The sequence below is a fragment of the Accipiter gentilis genome, chromosome 16 (assembly GCF_929443795.1).
Source record: "Accipiter gentilis chromosome 16, bAccGen1.1, whole genome shotgun sequence".
NCBI lineage: Eukaryota > Metazoa > Chordata > Aves > Accipitriformes > Accipitridae > Astur > Astur gentilis.
Genome location: NC_064895.1, coordinates 30,377,429 through 30,395,146, shown reverse-complemented (window position 1 = coordinate 30,395,146; position 17,718 = coordinate 30,377,429). Strand labels below are relative to the sequence as shown.

The 17,718-nt window shown below is 42.3% G+C and overlaps 1 protein-coding gene across 10 annotated transcripts in view; it reads right to left on the bottom strand.

Annotated features, from left to right (window-relative positions):
- ASXL2 (ASXL transcriptional regulator 2) overlaps positions 1–17,718 on the bottom strand; it is a 137,179-nt gene that overhangs the window by 35,333 nt on the left and 84,128 nt on the right. For all 10 annotated transcript variants that reach the window (XR_007508281.1, XR_007508282.1, XR_007508278.1 and 7 more), the window contains 2 exons: positions 9,099–9,214; positions 1,953–2,079 (listed from right to left, as the gene is read on the bottom strand). Coding sequence is in view for 3 of the 10 variants with exons in the window: in XM_049818375.1 (XP_049674332.1) it covers positions 1,953–2,079; positions 9,099–9,214 (243 nt within the window). In the remaining 7 variants the exon portion in view is untranslated. The remainder of the gene's footprint in view (positions 1–1,952; positions 2,080–9,098; positions 9,215–17,718) is intronic.

Here is a 17,718-nt window from a genome sequence, read left to right as displayed (position 1 = left end):
AGGGAATTTCCATCTCATAGAAGTACCCAAGTTTGACAGATAGCACAGCATTTTACCCATGATAATTAGTGTAACGGATGGGGTATAAGGGCAGGGACTTAAAAAATACACACAGCTTAAACAGACGGGGACTGTGTACGTGCTGCAGGAGACGGTGAAGCAGGATAAGAATCAGCAGGACTGTGAAGCAGAGGAGGAGACCGTTGCTTTTTGGAAGAGATCTCAGCTTCAAAAAGCCAGCCTTCTTTTCCTCTTGTACACAATGCTGCTGATCCTGCTCCATACCACATGTACTAAACCCTGTGCACCTAAATTCTGTTTATTTCTTAGGTGTGTCCCTCCCCATTACAGCTGCAGAAGGACTTCATGACAATGAATGTCTGAGTGATAAAAGAACAAATATGATTCACTGCACAGAAACATGAAGTGATGTACAAAAAGAACTCCCCTAACTTTACATGCATATTGTTGGACCCTAAAATAGAAAATGACAACTCAGGAAAGAGTCTCAGAATCTCAACAGTTCTAGGAAAATGCCTGCTTTTGGCGGGGTCAAAAAAAGCAAATTGAATGCTAGGACTTGTTAAGAAAAGATGAACAAAACGTAGAATACCAAAACGATGCTATACAAATTCAGAATGCATCTTGCACCCTGAACTGTGTACAGTTTTCATTCTCTCTTGCAAAAACCATATAGCTTTCCGTATGAGGAATGAGAAAATATAGTAGGACTATTCAGGTCAAAAAAGTGATGTCTATAAAAGTCACGAGTGGCAAAATTGTTGAATAAACAATAGTTATTCATTGCCTGCTTGATAATTAGATGAAATCAAATGAAGGTATAAAGCAGCCTGGCTCAAACCAAACAAAAATGAGTAGTTTTTACAGTGTGGTGCTTGCCACAAGGCATTTACAACGTCAACTTTCCTACCCCCCAGCTTCGGCAAATCCACTGAAGAAAGTCCCACCCAGCCCAAGAAATATAAAGACATCTCTTGCTTTGAAGGTCCCCAAGCACTGCTACATGCCTACCCTGCTTTTACACACTTCTCAATGTGTGTGCCATCAGCAGTGTTGGACACAGGTCACCAGGCCAAATGTCTTTGCTTTGATAGGCCTGCTGTTCTGATTTCTGCCGTAAGTATGAACAAAAGCAGATTGGTGTTCAGTGACCGGTGAGCTGGTACAGAGCCACTACTGGTAATGTTTACAGATGACTTGACAAATTGTGGATTGATAAAATAAATCTGCAAAGTCACTTACTTGTACAACATTAAAATCAGTCTATACAAACACAGACGGATTTCTTGCATCTAAAAGAAAACAACTTGAGTCATGCATACAGAACCAGGAAGTTATAATGGAAGTCAGTTACACCAAAAAGAATTTAGAGAAAACTAGCTAGAAGTAACTACCAAGAATTTATGGTAACTTGTGAAACACTGCTGATGGTAAGGGAGCTAATGAACTGTTGAATGAACAAGAGAAGAGCAGTGATCTCATTAATTTCTAATGCAGCGTAAGTGCTGGAAACAACTTGGGGATCTTTCAGACCAGAACATACATTTTTGGAACAAGACACGAAAGCCACACAAAATGAGAAGGCACTTTGGAAAAAAATAAATACTAAGAGAAACACTACTCAGTTTGCTTAGCCATGAGAAGTACCTGACCACAGCATACAGGCAACTATATGGGAAGACATTTATCACAGAAAGAAGCTTTTTAACCAGACAATGGCACAATAAGATCTATCCAAGATCTATTCTTAACTGAATGCATTCCTAATAAAATCAAAGCCAGAAAAATAGAAGCTACGCTATTTCGGAAACAAAAAGAATGCCATATGAAAAGAGCACTTTCTTCTGTCATCCCCTAAGAAGAAGAAAAGGCAAGTTAGAGAGACACAACAGTAAAAAAAAAAACCACTTAGGATTGTCCCTGCCACGTACCAGATTTTGCAGGTGTGGAGTCACTGGCTGCCTTGACGGCCTTCAGAAGGACATGCTGATTAGCCGACACGGGCATGCCTGCTCTGCATTGCTGCTGCTGTTGCTTTTGCTGCTGCTGTTTCAAGGCCTGGGGAAGAGGACAGAAGAATATGACCAAAGAGAAATTCAAAATATTTGTAGAAATTATCACCACACAGTACAAACTGCTTGTTTTACAGCAACCGATAGTTGTGTTCTAACTACGTCAAAAGTACAAAATGACTTCTGAAAGAAGTTCACTTGGGACACTATTTAAATACACTACTGCAAGTAGACAGATTTCCTACCTTGCAACTAAAGCAAAAAGTTAATGGTTGCAGAACATCTTAAGTTGTGTTGTTTCATGAGAAATGATCTCTAGAGAATGCAAAGAGAAAGGATTCCAAATCTGCAGTTGGTTCAAGAAGTAATTACACAAATAACTTCAAAGTAAAAGTACCATCATGTAATTCATTTCCATCTCCTGGAGAGGCAAGCAGCAACTTACTAAAAACCTTCAAGAGAGACGCTACCCATCAGGAAAGACTTTTTTAATTAGGAGAGTAACAAAGATTAAAACACTAAAGGGAAGAAAATAAAATCCTTTGTTTCAGAAAAGGCTGTTAAGGCAACCATAATACAGCCTAAAAGGCACAAATGACTAAGACAAGGAAGTAGGAAGACATTTGGTTAAACTGCAGCATTTACCCAAACCACAGTAGCTGTTTTCAGAAAATGAAATCCAAACCCAAATAAACTTCACTGCAGAATAAATTACAACAGATCAAGTACACCACAGAATTTCAAAATAGGAAGGAACGGGAAAAGTTGTGTTGCACATATACAAATGAGTGGGACTGTTAACTAGAGATAATCACCATCTTAAATAACAACAACAACAATAATCATAATAATACAGTTAGAACTAGGACAGAGAATAAAACTATGCAGGAACCTGCAGAATCTGCCACATGAGGAAAACAGAGACAGACTGACTTTCAGTTTGTAAAGACACAAATGAGGGAGACTGACAGCAAAAGTATACAGATAATGAATGGACACCTTAGATTCCTATTTTCCAATTTATTATATAGTTCCTATTTGGCCACTTCTACCATGGGTTAAAAAAACATTCAGCCAAACTGAAACACAGCAAAATTAAAAATCAGTAGGAGGAAGTATCCTCTGCAATGCACAATTAACCTCCTGTTATTGAGGTCAAAAGCTTTTTTAAAAGAGAGAGATAAAAAGAGAGACCTGGCATTCATACGAGTAACAAAAATCCATAAACAAGTTCAAGAAAGCTTTTACAAATTCTTCTTTGGTTTGAAGATGAACCACAGGCAACAGTGAATGTCAAGAAAGTACTAAGAGTACGAAGACCGCTAGTGTGTTCAGGGAGTTGTTTGAATACCGTACTTCCATTATGCAAATCACTTCAAATATTTTAAGGTTTAGTGTATTCGGTTCACCTATTCTGTATGCCATTTAATTGCTGCTTTTTTCTCGGCTCAGGTAAAACAATTCTGCTTTTGCTCATTGTGTCACCTCAGTTCTCAGTCATGCAGTGCCTGAGGTGCCCACGCCAATGGTGGCTGAGGCATGTGTGGGAAGAGGAGAAAATAATCATTCACTAGACACATCTTTAAATTCTGTGTCAGCTTTGCACTTTACGTTATAACTTTTAGGGGTTTACTTTAATAAATCTAAATTTATATTGAGTTCTGCCATAGTCATAGAATAATTCTGGTGGGAAAGTACCTCGGGAGGTCTCTTAAGTCCAACCTCTTGCTCAGAGCAGGGGCAGCTTGGTCTCCACCAGGTTGCTCAGGGCTCTGGCCAGTCGGGTCTTGAAAACCTCCAAGGGTGGAGGAGGCAAAACCCCTCCGGGTCCCTGCTCCAATGCTGGACTCTCTTCACGGGGAAAAAGCTTCTCCTTATGTCCTGTTTTTCCTTATACCATTCAACTTATGCCTGTTGTCCCTCATTGCCCCACTTCCTTCACTGTATTGTGACGAGCCAAGCTCTGTCTTCTTGATAACCTCCTTGTACAGGGGGACGGGATGGGACGGGACGGGGGGACGGGATGGGACGGGACGGGGGGACGGGGGACGGAGGGGGAGGCAAGAAGGGAGGAAGGGGAAATGCCCAGCTCCTCCATAACACCCTATACCGGGCCCAGCTCCCCCATAACACCCCACACAGTCCCAGCTCCCCCATAACACCCTATACTGGGCCTGGCTCCCCCATAACACCCCACACAGTCCCAGCTCCCCCATAACACCCTATAGTGGGCCCGGCTCCCCCATAACACCCTGCACAGTCCCAGCTCCCCCATAACAACTTATACTGGGCCCGGCTCCCCCATAACACCCCACACAGTCCCAGCTCCCCCATAACACCCTATAGTGGGCCCGGCTCCCCCATAACACCCCGCACAGTCCCAGCTCCCCCATAACACCCTATAGTGGGCCCGGCTCCCCCATAACACCCCACACAGTCCCAGTTCCCCCATAACACCCTATAGTGGGCCCGGCTCCCCCATAACACCCCGCACAGTCCCAGCTCCCCCATAACAACCTATACTGGGCCTGGCTCCCCCATAACACCCCACACAGTCCCAGCTCCCCTCAGCTCCAGCTATGCAAGGTCCCACTCTGCCAGCCTGCCTCTGTCAGGAACCAGCCAATCAGGAAAAAGCTAACTACCCCGCACCCACCAATCAGGCGGCAGCTTGCAGGCGCCACAGCTGCAGAAGCCTCTGGAAGCGTCTCTCTCTCAGAGGGTCTCTCCAGGGACGCCAGAGCACAGCGAACCCCTCCACCAGCACCAGCCCGCCAAATCTCCTCTAACCCTGACCCGCGTGGATACTCCCTCCCCTGTGCCCATGCCCATGCGCTGGGCTCATTATTTTCGTTTTATTTGCCTTTCAGTTGTCCTTTGTTCTCCCTCAATGGAGGGCAGATGTTCCTCAGCACACCTGCGCTTGCACAAAGGGCAGCTCTGAGGTAAACCCCGGCTGTCGAGGGCGGAAACCACCGCTTTAGAGTTGAGAAAGAGCATAGTTCAAAATGGCACCATTCAGCATCATCAGCACCTCCTTTTATTGTAATTCAAAGACCTTACGTCAGCAGCATGCTCCTCCCTGCCAGCTCCAGGGTGGATGACAACGGTGACGGCAGCAGGACCAGGAGCTGCTCCTAAGCACCCACCTCTTGCTCTGCACCTGCCTACAGTCTCTGATAACGATGTTAAAAACCCACAGGGATGCACCTAACAGGGAAAAATCTGTACTGTACAGCTCCCTTCATCACACAAAAGGTGACAAAGTGACTATTCACTGTCCGGAGAGCTTTTGTAGGGTGTAGCCCAACCCGGTCCCCGGCCCTACTCATTCCATGTATGTGGCAAGAACAGATAAAAGTGTAATGGATAAAAATGAAAGCCAACGGTATAAACCTTATCCAAGAAGAGGGTCTGAGTTCTAATCTTAAAACACCATGACGAGATCTGGATCATGGAAGGGGATCCTCCCCCTATGTTCAGCGCTGGCGAGGCCACGACGGGAGTGCTTGGTCCAGTTCTCCCAGTACAAGAGGGACATGGACAGACTGGAGTGGGTCCAGCAAGGGGACACGACAACACTGAAGGACTGGAGCAACTCTGCTATGAGGAAAGGCTGAGGTGGCTGGGACAGCTCAGCCTGGAGCAGAGCAGGCTCAGGAGGAATGAATCCATGTCCATAAATGCCTGCAAGGAGGGAATGAAGAAGAGGGAGCCAGGCTCTTCCCAGTGGTGCCCAGTGCCAGGACCAGAGGCAATGGAAACAAAGTCAGAAATTCCATCTGAATACAAAATACACTTTTTTACTATGAGGGTGATGGAGTGCTGGCACAGGTTTCTCAGAGAAATTGTGGAGTCTCCCCCTTTGGAGATATTCAGAAGCTGTCTGGACGTGGCTCTGGGCGACCCCGCTTGAGCAGGGGGGTTGGAGCAGTGGGACCCCAGAGGTTCCTTCCAACCCCAACCAGTCTGAGTTTCTGTGATTCTGTGAATTCTGATGGCACTGGGATGGCCGCTCAGGCTAGGAAAGGATGAGATGAGGTCAGTGGATTGGAAAGGATTAGAGGAAAGAATTAGAGTAGTACCTGCATTTTCCAGTGACGGGTGAGAAACCACCCATCTTTCTGAATCTGGATTATAAATTCCAGAGTCTTAGTGTGGTGGGTTTTTTGTATCAGCACACACTCACTGTAACTAACGGGGTTTCTCCCTGTGATTGTTCCATCTTTCCAGCAGGATGAGCACTGACATGTCTCTGCCAATTTAGATTCAGATATTGCAAACCTCTAACTTGGGATTTTTCCAAACAGTTGTAAAGAATGCAGCCATCTGCTTACTTACTATACTTCATGGTGATGGCACACCAGTGTATACCATATTATTCACCTGTATTTTACAGTTTTAACTCTGATGTGTTTATGAACTAAATCCTGATCTTTATTTCTTGAAGGACCTGATACTTACAGTCAGTATAGTGGCAGCGTGGTGTTCCAGGGTTAAAAGTTCTCACTTAGAAATCTGGTCTCTCTTCCCTCCAGTAATATTACAATTATTAGCACTTAAGATAGGAGGGTTGAATCCAGCCAGCTGTCTTCTGCAGTGCACGCTAGCAAATAATCTGGGTTGCAGACATAATTAAAAATATGAAAGCTTTCTTTAATTCTTGTTTCACTCGATATCTTATGTTTTTCCTACTCCTCTACTCATAACACTGCTGTCTCCTTTCTGCTATCTATATTTGCTCATTTTATCTATGTTTTATAACTTTTTCTGACCACAATGGCAACCATGTTTAGGAAGAGGTGGAAGATGTGATATTTGGTCAAAATGACAGAATTCCACTGGAACTAAAATTAAGCAAAGGATTAGGCATGCAATGTTCTTAATTTGATCCAAAGCTAGAGCAAACCTCAGGCAGGTTTAGAACGACTGAATGGTGATAGTGTTCTTTGGCAACACCTGTTTTTCTTGCGAGCCTGGAAGGCAAGTTATTCACTATGCTGCAATGTGATGCTCTACTGTGGGCCACAAGAGTTGAGTTCAGGGAGGAAAGCTGTTGTGATGGAAGATGACGACCATGAGAAACAGCTTTTTGCCCTGCAGACAGCCACAGAAATGTTAAGTACAAACAGGTATGGTATGCTGACATCAAGGCCTCCATGTAGTTCCCCATTTCTCTTTCAGGGTTTCTGACTTTTTTCCTCAAACCAATGAGATTAACAGTGAAACTGAGAACACTGTCTGAATTTTTGAATTCACTGGCTCTGACATATTTCATTACCTTCAGCAACAGCGCTGGAACAAGGATGCTCGGGAAGTAGACATCTCAGAATAAGAAAGCTGGGGGATGGAGGAGGGAGACAAAAGAGACAGAGAGGAATGAATATAAAGGTGGGGGAAGGCTGGTGGGAACAAGAGCATGGGGAATTCAGAGATGAAGAGTAGAAGACTATTAGGCATGTAAGGACAAAGGCTGGGAAGAGAGGAGAAAAGTAGATGGAATGTAGGATTGAAAATAGTCTAAGTTTGGAAATGGAGTGTAGGTTTGCCCAGAGGTCCCTTCCAACCTGTGGTTCTGTGAAACGGGGACCTGCAGACCAGAGAAAATGAAGAGGAACTGCTGAGCATGGGAGGGGAAAGAGGACTGTTTACAACAAACCCTGAGTCTGTTTGATCACTGTCTTAAAAGAGAAAAGCCTTTGCGGATGTTGGAGGGAAATGATTGCCAGCTAGGCTTAAAGAGGGAGGAGGAGGAGAAAGCAAAGAGTATAATTAATATCTTGTTGAATTAGTGAGAAGCAATTTTCTGAGGATTCAAATGAAAGTGGAAGCTTGACTCTGAACTTCAGAAGAAAATCTGCCTAAAGTGACAACACAATCTCACTTTTTTAGTGCGGCTATCAGCAGCAAGCAACATCACAGTAACACTGATGCTTCTGTCGAGAAACAGCCAAGTGGGAAAAGAAAGAAGCGAGAAGATTCTCTAAAGCTGGCATCTCATTTTGACATCAACTCAACTCTCTCTTGCTGGAAACAAAGCTCCAGTTAATCCAGTTGCCTTCACCTGTAATATTCTCCTCAATGATATGCCCTAATTAGATCCTTCCCTCTCACTGCAGATCCTTTCCCAGGGCCACAGGCATCTATCTTAGCTGAATGCCATATCAAGTGTTACTTCTCAGCTGGAAAAAAGTCAGGAAAACAGGCTGGGATAGAAAAGGTAAATCTATCCGGAACACATCATGATTTCATCTGTGACAAGCTTCCGTAATGCCTGGACTAGCATCTCCTCTTCAACTTGATTCATAACTCCTTACAGATTTTTACTTCACTAAGGAGTAAATCTAACCCTGATAAAGCATTTCCTTTCTAAGGACCATGGAAAACTAAACAATGCAGTTGGGGAAACACCTGCAAATAAGACACACAGGGGAATAATTCATCTTGCATTCTTCATTAGCAGCAACAAATCATTTGAAGTACCCACTCCATTCTATGTGTGCACAATTAACACTATCTACACAATAGTCATTCCCCATGAATGGAAAATAATCAGTCCTCCTCTTTCTCTCATAACACCCAGTAGAGTTGCAATGCAAAGTCAGTGTGCTCTCCTTCCCCTTCTTCCCTCCATATATACATACACACTGCAAGCACAGAATTCCTTGGAAGGGAAAGTATGCCGCTAACTAGGGGGAGACGACAGTGGATTTAGTTCCTTTCCCAAAGAGACCTTTCATTTACCGAAACAGACTGTAGAAAGCTAAGTACACTCATCAATAGGTTGGGCGAAAAGAAATAACATCTTCTATCCATTCACTAAAATAATAATTTCAAAAAGTCCAGATGCTTATTTAGGGAAAAAGCAAAAGAACTAAATAGCACAATATTTTGCATCACCTTTAACAGACAGAGGTGTTTTAGCAAAACCCTGTTTACTATGAGACAGCCAGAAGTCCTGAATTACTTCCCTGCAGAGAGCACTTTCATCGAGAAAGATGATTTACCAGAGAAATAAAATTACTGCAGCGATCCCTAAACCAGACTGCAGACTAGGCTGCTTACCTGTTTGAGTGCCTTCTTGCTGTGCTTCTGCGATGAGGAGATGACTTTGCCTGTCTGGATGGAAGGTGACGGGCAGCCTGACTGAGGGGAGGATGTCTGTGACAGTCTAGATGACACTACAAGAAAAAAAAAACAAACAACATAATCCGACCTTCATACATTTGCCTGCAGCACGTTAGCCAGTCCTTACCATTGCAGGTCATCTCATGAGGCTCATGAAAACTGCACCTCTAGCAAATGTTACTCTTTGCTTGAAGAATCATTTCTATTTCCTCCCCACCACCAAGGCAGCTGTTTTTGTCTGAAAGCCAACAGCAATTCCTGTGACCAACTTCAGATTTTTCATCTCTTGTCCATGTCTTTTTTTATTAATATTGTAAATAGCTGCTATCAAACAACACTACAGCTTGAGAAAAAGCTTCGGATTCATGCAGGTTTAGCTAATTCAAATCCAACTGGAAATACAGACACAGGCAATGGTTGTCTTCATCTGGAATGTCCTGTGGTCAGACGCTTAATTGATAGCAGTCTCTGGTCAGATTAAATCTGAATCCCCCACAAGAGCAGGAAGACAAATGACATGCAAAGGAAGTGGAACATCACTTGCTCCTTTCTAAAAAGAAATATGGGAATATACAGGATATCCCAGTAAATGAACGCGTATTCTCAGTGGATGAGCCTAGATGCTTAAAGAAATCTAGTCCTAGCCACGTGGAGTCCTAAAGGCTTCTAGTTTCAGGTGATTTAGACTTTTAAATGGTCTTGTTACAACCAACAAACAAGGGATGGGAATTAAATAACAGCTGGTCATGTAGCTTGAATATACCTATTTGGCATAGGATACTCAAAATACTCTGCTCTGGCAGCAGTGGGGTGATGGACATGTGGCCAGCCAAGGAAACCACTCAGTCTCTCATAATCACAGTTTTGCCTCTCTTTTCTTGGCAAGTATATACTGTACTGGCCAGCAGCCGAGGTTAACCCACCACATGTACCTATGTAAAAAGCCAGGTAATCAGCACACTAGAGCTAGTCAAAGCTGTTTAGCTGCTGAGGCTAAAATAGTACAACAAAAAAAGACAAAAGCAAAATGATGTTAATTGGAATGCCTTACATCGCACGATAGCCGTAACAAAACAAACACTATGTACGCATAGCCAAGAACATCAATGAGATACGGCTGCACCTGCAATGAACTCTAAAGGTAGATCTGTGAGACTGGGTATGGAGACCAACAGTTAAAAAGAAAACAATAGAAGTTAGCAAATTCATGATCTGTATATATATCTGCATGTGAATTTGTGTAGATAATAATGCCCACTGTAAGATCAAGGAAACAAAATGAAGAGCAAAAGAATGTTTGATTGCAGGGGCGGGTGGAGGGTGACCCCTACCATTAGGGATAATAAACAGATTCACATGTAAACTATTTAAATTATTGCTTCCTGAAGCAATTAGTTCTACAATACACAAGGCTAAGCTAAACTCCTTTCTGTTGCAGAAGAGATAATGGCAACAGCTCTTCATTAACAATAGCCACAGTGTGATCCTGCTCCATATCCACAGAGAAGGGAAGCTCCCCAAAATAATGCAGTGACAGTAAGCATCAGAAAGCAACATTTCAATAAAGTGCATAGAATTAGTAACAACAAATTATTAAAAGTAAAATTCTCACATGTGGCATGGACATTAAATGAAATGAGCAACTTTTTTAGAAGGCATACACAACAGAGATGAGGTAATATCAGACTCTGAAATGTCATTAAAAACAACAACAATAAAAAGGTATGGTAAGAAACTGGTCATTTAAAAGTCACTAACAAGATTACCATATCCAGATGATACATGCACACGATAAAAGATGACACAGTTGCACAGCAAGCAGAATTACCACTTAAAAGGCAAAAGAAACCCCTGATGTTACACCAAGACCTGGAAAGCAAAGGTTATATCTGTAGTTTGAAATAGCAGTAAGAATGTTTTTAAACTTGCATTTGTCTCAGTTTAGTTGAAATTGGAGTTCAAGAAGAATAAGATGATGCTGGAAAAGATCAGAGTCTGCTCAGCACCTGGAGAGGAAAAGAAGATCTCAAACTCATTGGAATTCTCTGAGTGTCTTGATAAAGAGAACTGAAGAAAAGAAAGTCTGTTGCTAAGAGTTTACTCACACTTCCAGAGATTTTCAACAAAAGGCTTCTAAAAATTATTTGGTTATTGTTTAAAAAACAAAGAATTGGCATAACTCTGCGGCTGGATGGGACAGAAGGCAAAGAAGAGAATCAAATGGTAATCAAGCAAGAAATCAGCAAAAATTCTGCAAGGTCACGTACTAAGCAGGGAGCAGTTTAGAGCTTAGTGATAGACCAGAAGGCAGGAAACAGTAAAATATTAAATACTTAGTTTAGTTAAGGTCAGAGAGAATTGTGTGGAAACACAGAGAAATATAACCCAGAGAACAAAAGACCAAAAATACAGAGTAAAACATAAAAAAAGAAGTAAATTTTTGGAGGAAAGAACCCAAGATACTCATAGAACCTGTGGTAAACTAAATGAACTGTGTCATCTCAGGAAAGAGATCCATGATGGCTGACCGGTGAATGAAAATGGCCGGCAAGATGGTGCTATGTGCAAGGATGGAAAGATGGCAATATATAAAGTTCTTACGGCATATTCACATTGACTGTCTTGCATACTGCAGTGCTGATCACACAACATCAGTAGAATTTAATGGGATTTAGGAAAGTAAAGAAAACAGTGAAGGACATGGAAAAAAAACCCCAGGGATAGTGAGCTATTTTGTATTCTCCTCAAAGGAAGGACTATGAGTGAAGCATACAAAATTAAATGATGTAGCTTCGTGTCTGAGCATCCCGTTTCTGCTGAAAAAGCACCATGCTCGCAGCTGCTGGGCCACTGTCATCACCCAGAGAGCAGCAGAGCCATCGGCCTCACTTTTACACCAGCCAGGTAAGTTCCCAGTCCACCACTGCTGCAAAGACAACCCTCGGCTGGGCAAACACTGCGCCCCCGTCCTTCTAAAACTAATCCTTGCTCGTAGCTATTAAACACAAAGAAAACACAAGTTTGGTTTAACATTTCAAACCCAGGCACAGAAGCAGATTGACTGTTACTGGTTTTGAGACATTTGAATAGCAGGAACATAAACCACATCCTCTTTGAAGCCTATCACTGCTGAAACTACAAGTTCTGTGTGAAATAGAAACATTAAGCCAAATACAGGCTACTCTTCTCCAGCTTCATATTCTCTTCACATTTTCATTTTTATGCTGTCTTTGAATAAAGAAAACTAATATTTTAAAACCAGGAATGGCAGTACAGGCTAAGCCCCACACCTGGGAAGACAACTCTTCCCTGGAGCTGATACAATAAAGCCGCATTATATTTTGCGCATCCTCTGACTGTGTAAAAGCCCTTGGTGCCACAACGGCTGCTGTGTTGGACTGACAGCTGTAACCACAACAGATTCACAAGAACAAACAGGAGAACTTGAGAAAGCCAACCAAGTCACAGCAGCTTGAGCTTAGCTGTGGGCCCGCAAACTGAAGGGGGGATGGATGGGAGCATAAACCTGTGAGAAGACACCCCTGGGGCTTTGGACCCAAAAGCTCTCGAAAGTTTACATCCTTTTAAGAACTTTGCACACAGCCAAGTGGAGGTGTAACACAAAGACATGCGCATGTAGAAAAATATTCAGACTGCCATAAAGATGAGGCTTGACAAGCTGAGTATCTTTCCTTTACATTTAAACAGAATTTCAGTAAAGTTAGTTCTGTCTTCACTTCAGGCTTTCTTGTAATTTGAAAAATATGTGGAGCTGAGATTATACCTCTTCATTCCCTTAAATCTTAAGAGTGCTTTCAGAGAGAAGCTGCAGCAGTAGGTATAGAAAGCAGCGCATCCAGTAAGACACTCCAATTTTAAAATACTTGATGAGTTGCTTTGTGCTCTTTTTATATAAATAAGGATATCCTTGAGCAGCTAAAGATCTGGCAAGACTGTGGGCCAGTATCCGACAGAAATGAATTTCAGTAGATTTTCTGAATTAGAAACAGTAAACAGAATCCTCTCATCCCAAAGAGGCATACGAGAGATGGGACGGAGACATCACCTTGATAATAAGCAGTAAGGACAGAAACATGACTAAAGGGCATTGAGAAAAAAACTCAAGTATTTGAGAGTGCTGGCTTGGAGAAGCAATTAAACATATGTATCCATAGCCAGGATAGCTAACAAAACCTCATAACTTTGCACACTTGACCTGAAGTCACTGCGCTGGCTGGTTCATTCACAAGGTTTCATTGCTTCCTGCTGGTGGTTTGGCTGGGAGAGGAGTTTGCCAGGTGAAATTTTAACAGTTCTCTAAGATTAAAGTAGATGAGATAACGCGGAACATGTGTCAGCCAAACCTCACGAACCTCGATTTGTTAGATAAACTAAGAGTGGATCCAGTAGAGCCCCATGTCCCAGCTGCAAGAAGAAATACTAGAGGAAGACCCATCTGCAGTCAATTACAGCTGTAATTTATGGGACAGAGACTCCTTTACACTTTAGACTTCTTACTTGAAATGTCACTGACACAAGAGCATTTCTTGTAAGAAATGAAATTATAATAGAACTTTAATTACGTTAAAGGTCAGTTAAATTAGAAATTTCAGTCTGGCAAGATCTGATGACATTTTACAAGGTATTGGGTTCCCTTAAGATTTGCAAACTCTAAACCATTGGTCAATCAATCCTCTTCTATACATTTATAAAGAAACTGTGCTAACAGCAGCAAAGAGAAGTAGTAAGATTTATTTAACAATCATTTATTGAAGATAATGAGTGGTTAATTCTTTTAGAAAAATTGCAGTAAATTGCTGCAAATATTAAACGCAGGATGTAGTCCAGGGATCCCTCTAACAGAAATAGTTAGGCTGTACAGTTTCATCAAGACGCTGCCTCGTGCCTTTCCTTCGAGGAGCCCCAGTTCAGTTAATGCTAAGGACTTTCTGCTTGACCCTCTTGGGTAAAGCAATGCATTAATTAACCACAGCCTCAAATGAGGCAACTGAAGTATGATCTGATGACATGTCCATTTTAACAGTGTGCCACATCGTGTGTTTTCCCCAGTGTTTTCAAAGGCAATAGTGGAAGGAACGCCCCACGCCTCCTGACACCCTGGTACTTAGATCCCACCATGCACTCTCTGCTGTCACCACCCAGTGCAAGACTGGCCTGCTGAAACTGGCTAAAGTCCATCCTACCACCAAAGGAGCACTAAGACTCATAATTCTCACCTGGTGTTAGATACCAGCACAGTTCTGCACACTGCACAAGACAAAGTAACAGAAAGGTGAAGATGCCCAAAATATTTTTACTTTTTTTTTTTTCTTCAATGTCTCATCTTGCAAAGGTTATTTACCTTTTAAGGTGTCAAAGTAGTGGGATATTGTTTGAAATCCCACTGGCTTCCAGTATACATCTGCTCACTTGTATAAGATGATATTTAATAATAATATTCAGGCCAACGTCTTTAACAAACAATGTCAGATAAACCACAATGATAAAATACATGGACATAGTTGATCCTGCTTTGGGGCAGCAAGACTGACTGTATGACTCTAATGTCCCTCTAAGCTCAACATTTAGACAGAAGTGTAGAGATCTTTGCTTGCTCAGCCAATAATTTACTTTTTGATGCATTGCCTTATCCTCCCTTGTCACTGCATGGAGCATAGCTGGCTACAGGACTGGGCAGGAAAACACCTGGAGCAGCACTGAGCCAGAAAGGAGGGAACAGAAAAGCAGAGGGAGATCTTGCAGCCAAACAATGGGGATGATGACAGAACTCATACTTTTTTGGCAGGCGCTCAGGCAATTACTAAATCAAGATTTTCTTAAACTGATGTAGTAGAAATGACTGCTGGCTTTCTCAGGCTTGTTTCAGAAGAGATGCAGTGGACACTGCTGAAAAAAGCAAGCATAAAGAACGACCTTGCATTTACACAACAGTTTTATTTCAGTGGCTCCAAAAGAGGGTCACACAGCTTAAGGTCCACCTTCACAGTTCACTCTACCAAATACTGGCATATAGATATTTTGACTACCATGCTAACTGTTTAACAGCATGAAACAAAACTATTAAAAATGTGCTAGAAGGAAAAATATATCTGCAACTGTTGAGAGAATTTTGGAGTCAAAATACTTTCAAATCAGACAAAGAGAGATGTAACAGTTTGCAAAACTAAAATTAATCTGACAAGAAGAGTCTTTTGCATGACCTATGGCTGAAGACAACCGAAACCAACCTACCCAAACATTACTAGCGTAAAAACACCACACAGACTCTGTATTTTGACACTACAGCAGGCTCAGTGATGTAAGCAAACGGCACAGCCTTCTGAACTGCTTGCACGACGGTTCCTGGAACTGTGGGGTTTTACTGGATCTCTTATCCTTTATCTCTCAAAGATCAGACCTAATTATAGTTTCAAATACACTATGCAATAAAAGAAACTCTCATCTTTGGGTAAGTGGAATCAAACTATTTTGGAACAATGAAATTGTTCTGCTAAATTTATACTCAGAGCATTAGATTAAAAAAATCTACCAGGGATAAAAAGCCTTTTACTAGATAACTGCTTCATGAGCATCATGTCACAAACTGCTGTGGCTGCATGTGCTGCAGAAATCAATGCCATCCTATGAATGGGTAATGCATCCTGATAATTCATTCCACCCATCAGGAGTCTGAAATCTGTAATCCCGCTGCCAGCGTAAATTTGATTTATTATTTGGCACAGAAGCAGCGCTCTTCTCTACAGTCTTCAGGCATGAGATATTTACTCTTTGCCTTTAAAAGGACCAAAATGCAGCATGATCTAGACACAAGACACGTCCCATCGGCAGGCACGGCTGCCAGCCCTGTACCTGCTCTCGTTACTCTTGCAGCAGAGCTCGGTGCAAAGCCACGTGGGCACACAGACTAGGTACTCACCTCTGCATCCCGGCTGGAGCTCAGAAGTAGGAGCTCTACTGGGGTTTTGTCTCTGATTTTGTTTGGGCTTAGGAGAGTATAATATGAAAAGAAATTAAAATAGTAGGTCCAGAGTTCCTGCTCAAGGGGTTGCATGTATTTCCATGGGGTTTTCTGCCTCAAAATCTACACATTCAGAAAGAAAAGGCTGCACTTTACTCATCTGGAAAGAAAGTACAGTCAAGCTGAACTAAAAATACAGTACCCCCCCCCCCCCCTTTCAACTATGTGCAGTCATAAGCTTAAAATAACCCAATTTTAAACAGCTAATGGGATCCAGATGTATTACATGAAAAAACTTCTAGTGAAAGCAATTAAAACTTGTTTTGAGAGGCACAGAAATGTCTCCAGTTAATTCAATGCCCTTCTTTTCTACAGGTATGCAGTTTACCAGAATAAGAATGGGAATGCAACTTTGAATTCATATCAAAACAGTATCATACTTAGAAGTGAGACAACCATTTTAAGAGTTCTCCTCCACATGACTGTTCCTTGCTAAAATGAAGGAAGAAATAATGCCCAAAAATACTGTCCAATTGCAATTTCCCAGAACTCCCCCTCTGCACTTACCCTGGGTAAACTTGAAATTTATACTGCTCTGATGAGGATTATGCATTCCTGTTATCAGATTACATTTTTATAAACATAACAAAGATCAACTCTTTGCTTCATATGGAGAGACTGGAGTGTATCTTGCACTGGCAGCTCTGACAAAACAAGCTGAAGTACCCAACAAGTCTGTGTCTGATCGCTCATATGTCTCCATGCTCGGTGATCTCACCTAAGCTCTCTACCCTCTTTCTCTCCCAATCTAAGGCCTTCTTAGAGGAAATTTATTCATACCTGTTTCCTTGGTTACACTGGGGAATTCCTCCACTCTAAGAAAGAACATCAGCTAAATACGGACAAACACCTTACGAAAGAGGGGTAAAAAGGAAAGATACAGCTCTACAGCTCTCTGCTCTAGTGAAGAATTAAAGTTGGCACCAAGCAGCTCTCACTAAGTAGCTTAACACCACGTATAGTATTGGATCACTTAGAGAAAGGTCTGACGACCTGAGCTGCCAACAGCAGCCAAAGACTCTACATCATATACTTGAGACACTGCCACCAAAACCTACTCTGTGTGTCCATGAATGATGGCTCTTCATCAGAGCAACAGGTCAATGCGGAGCTCTTTGGAATGCAGGACCAAGCACATTGCCCTTCAGACTGGCTGCGGTACTCTCCAGCCCAGGCACAGGAACATCCATCAGCATTATAAACATTTCAGACAACAACTCTGTCACAAAGCCTTATCAGCCATGGAGATCTCCCAGTTAACAAACCCCAGGCTTACCTAAACGACACAAAAGTAATTCTGGTTTCAGCCCAACCATGGGGAGGGCACATGACTACATTTATTATTCGCAGCATGCAGCACATCTAGAAGAGCAGCCACAAACTGGAAGACCCTGCTACAGACAGTATGTATACAAAAGGAATGAGTAGTTCCCAACACAGCAGGCTCAGAATCTATGTATAAAACAAATGAAACTAAAAGAAATAGTAAAAAGAAATGCTCGGTGATTTGTACCCCTG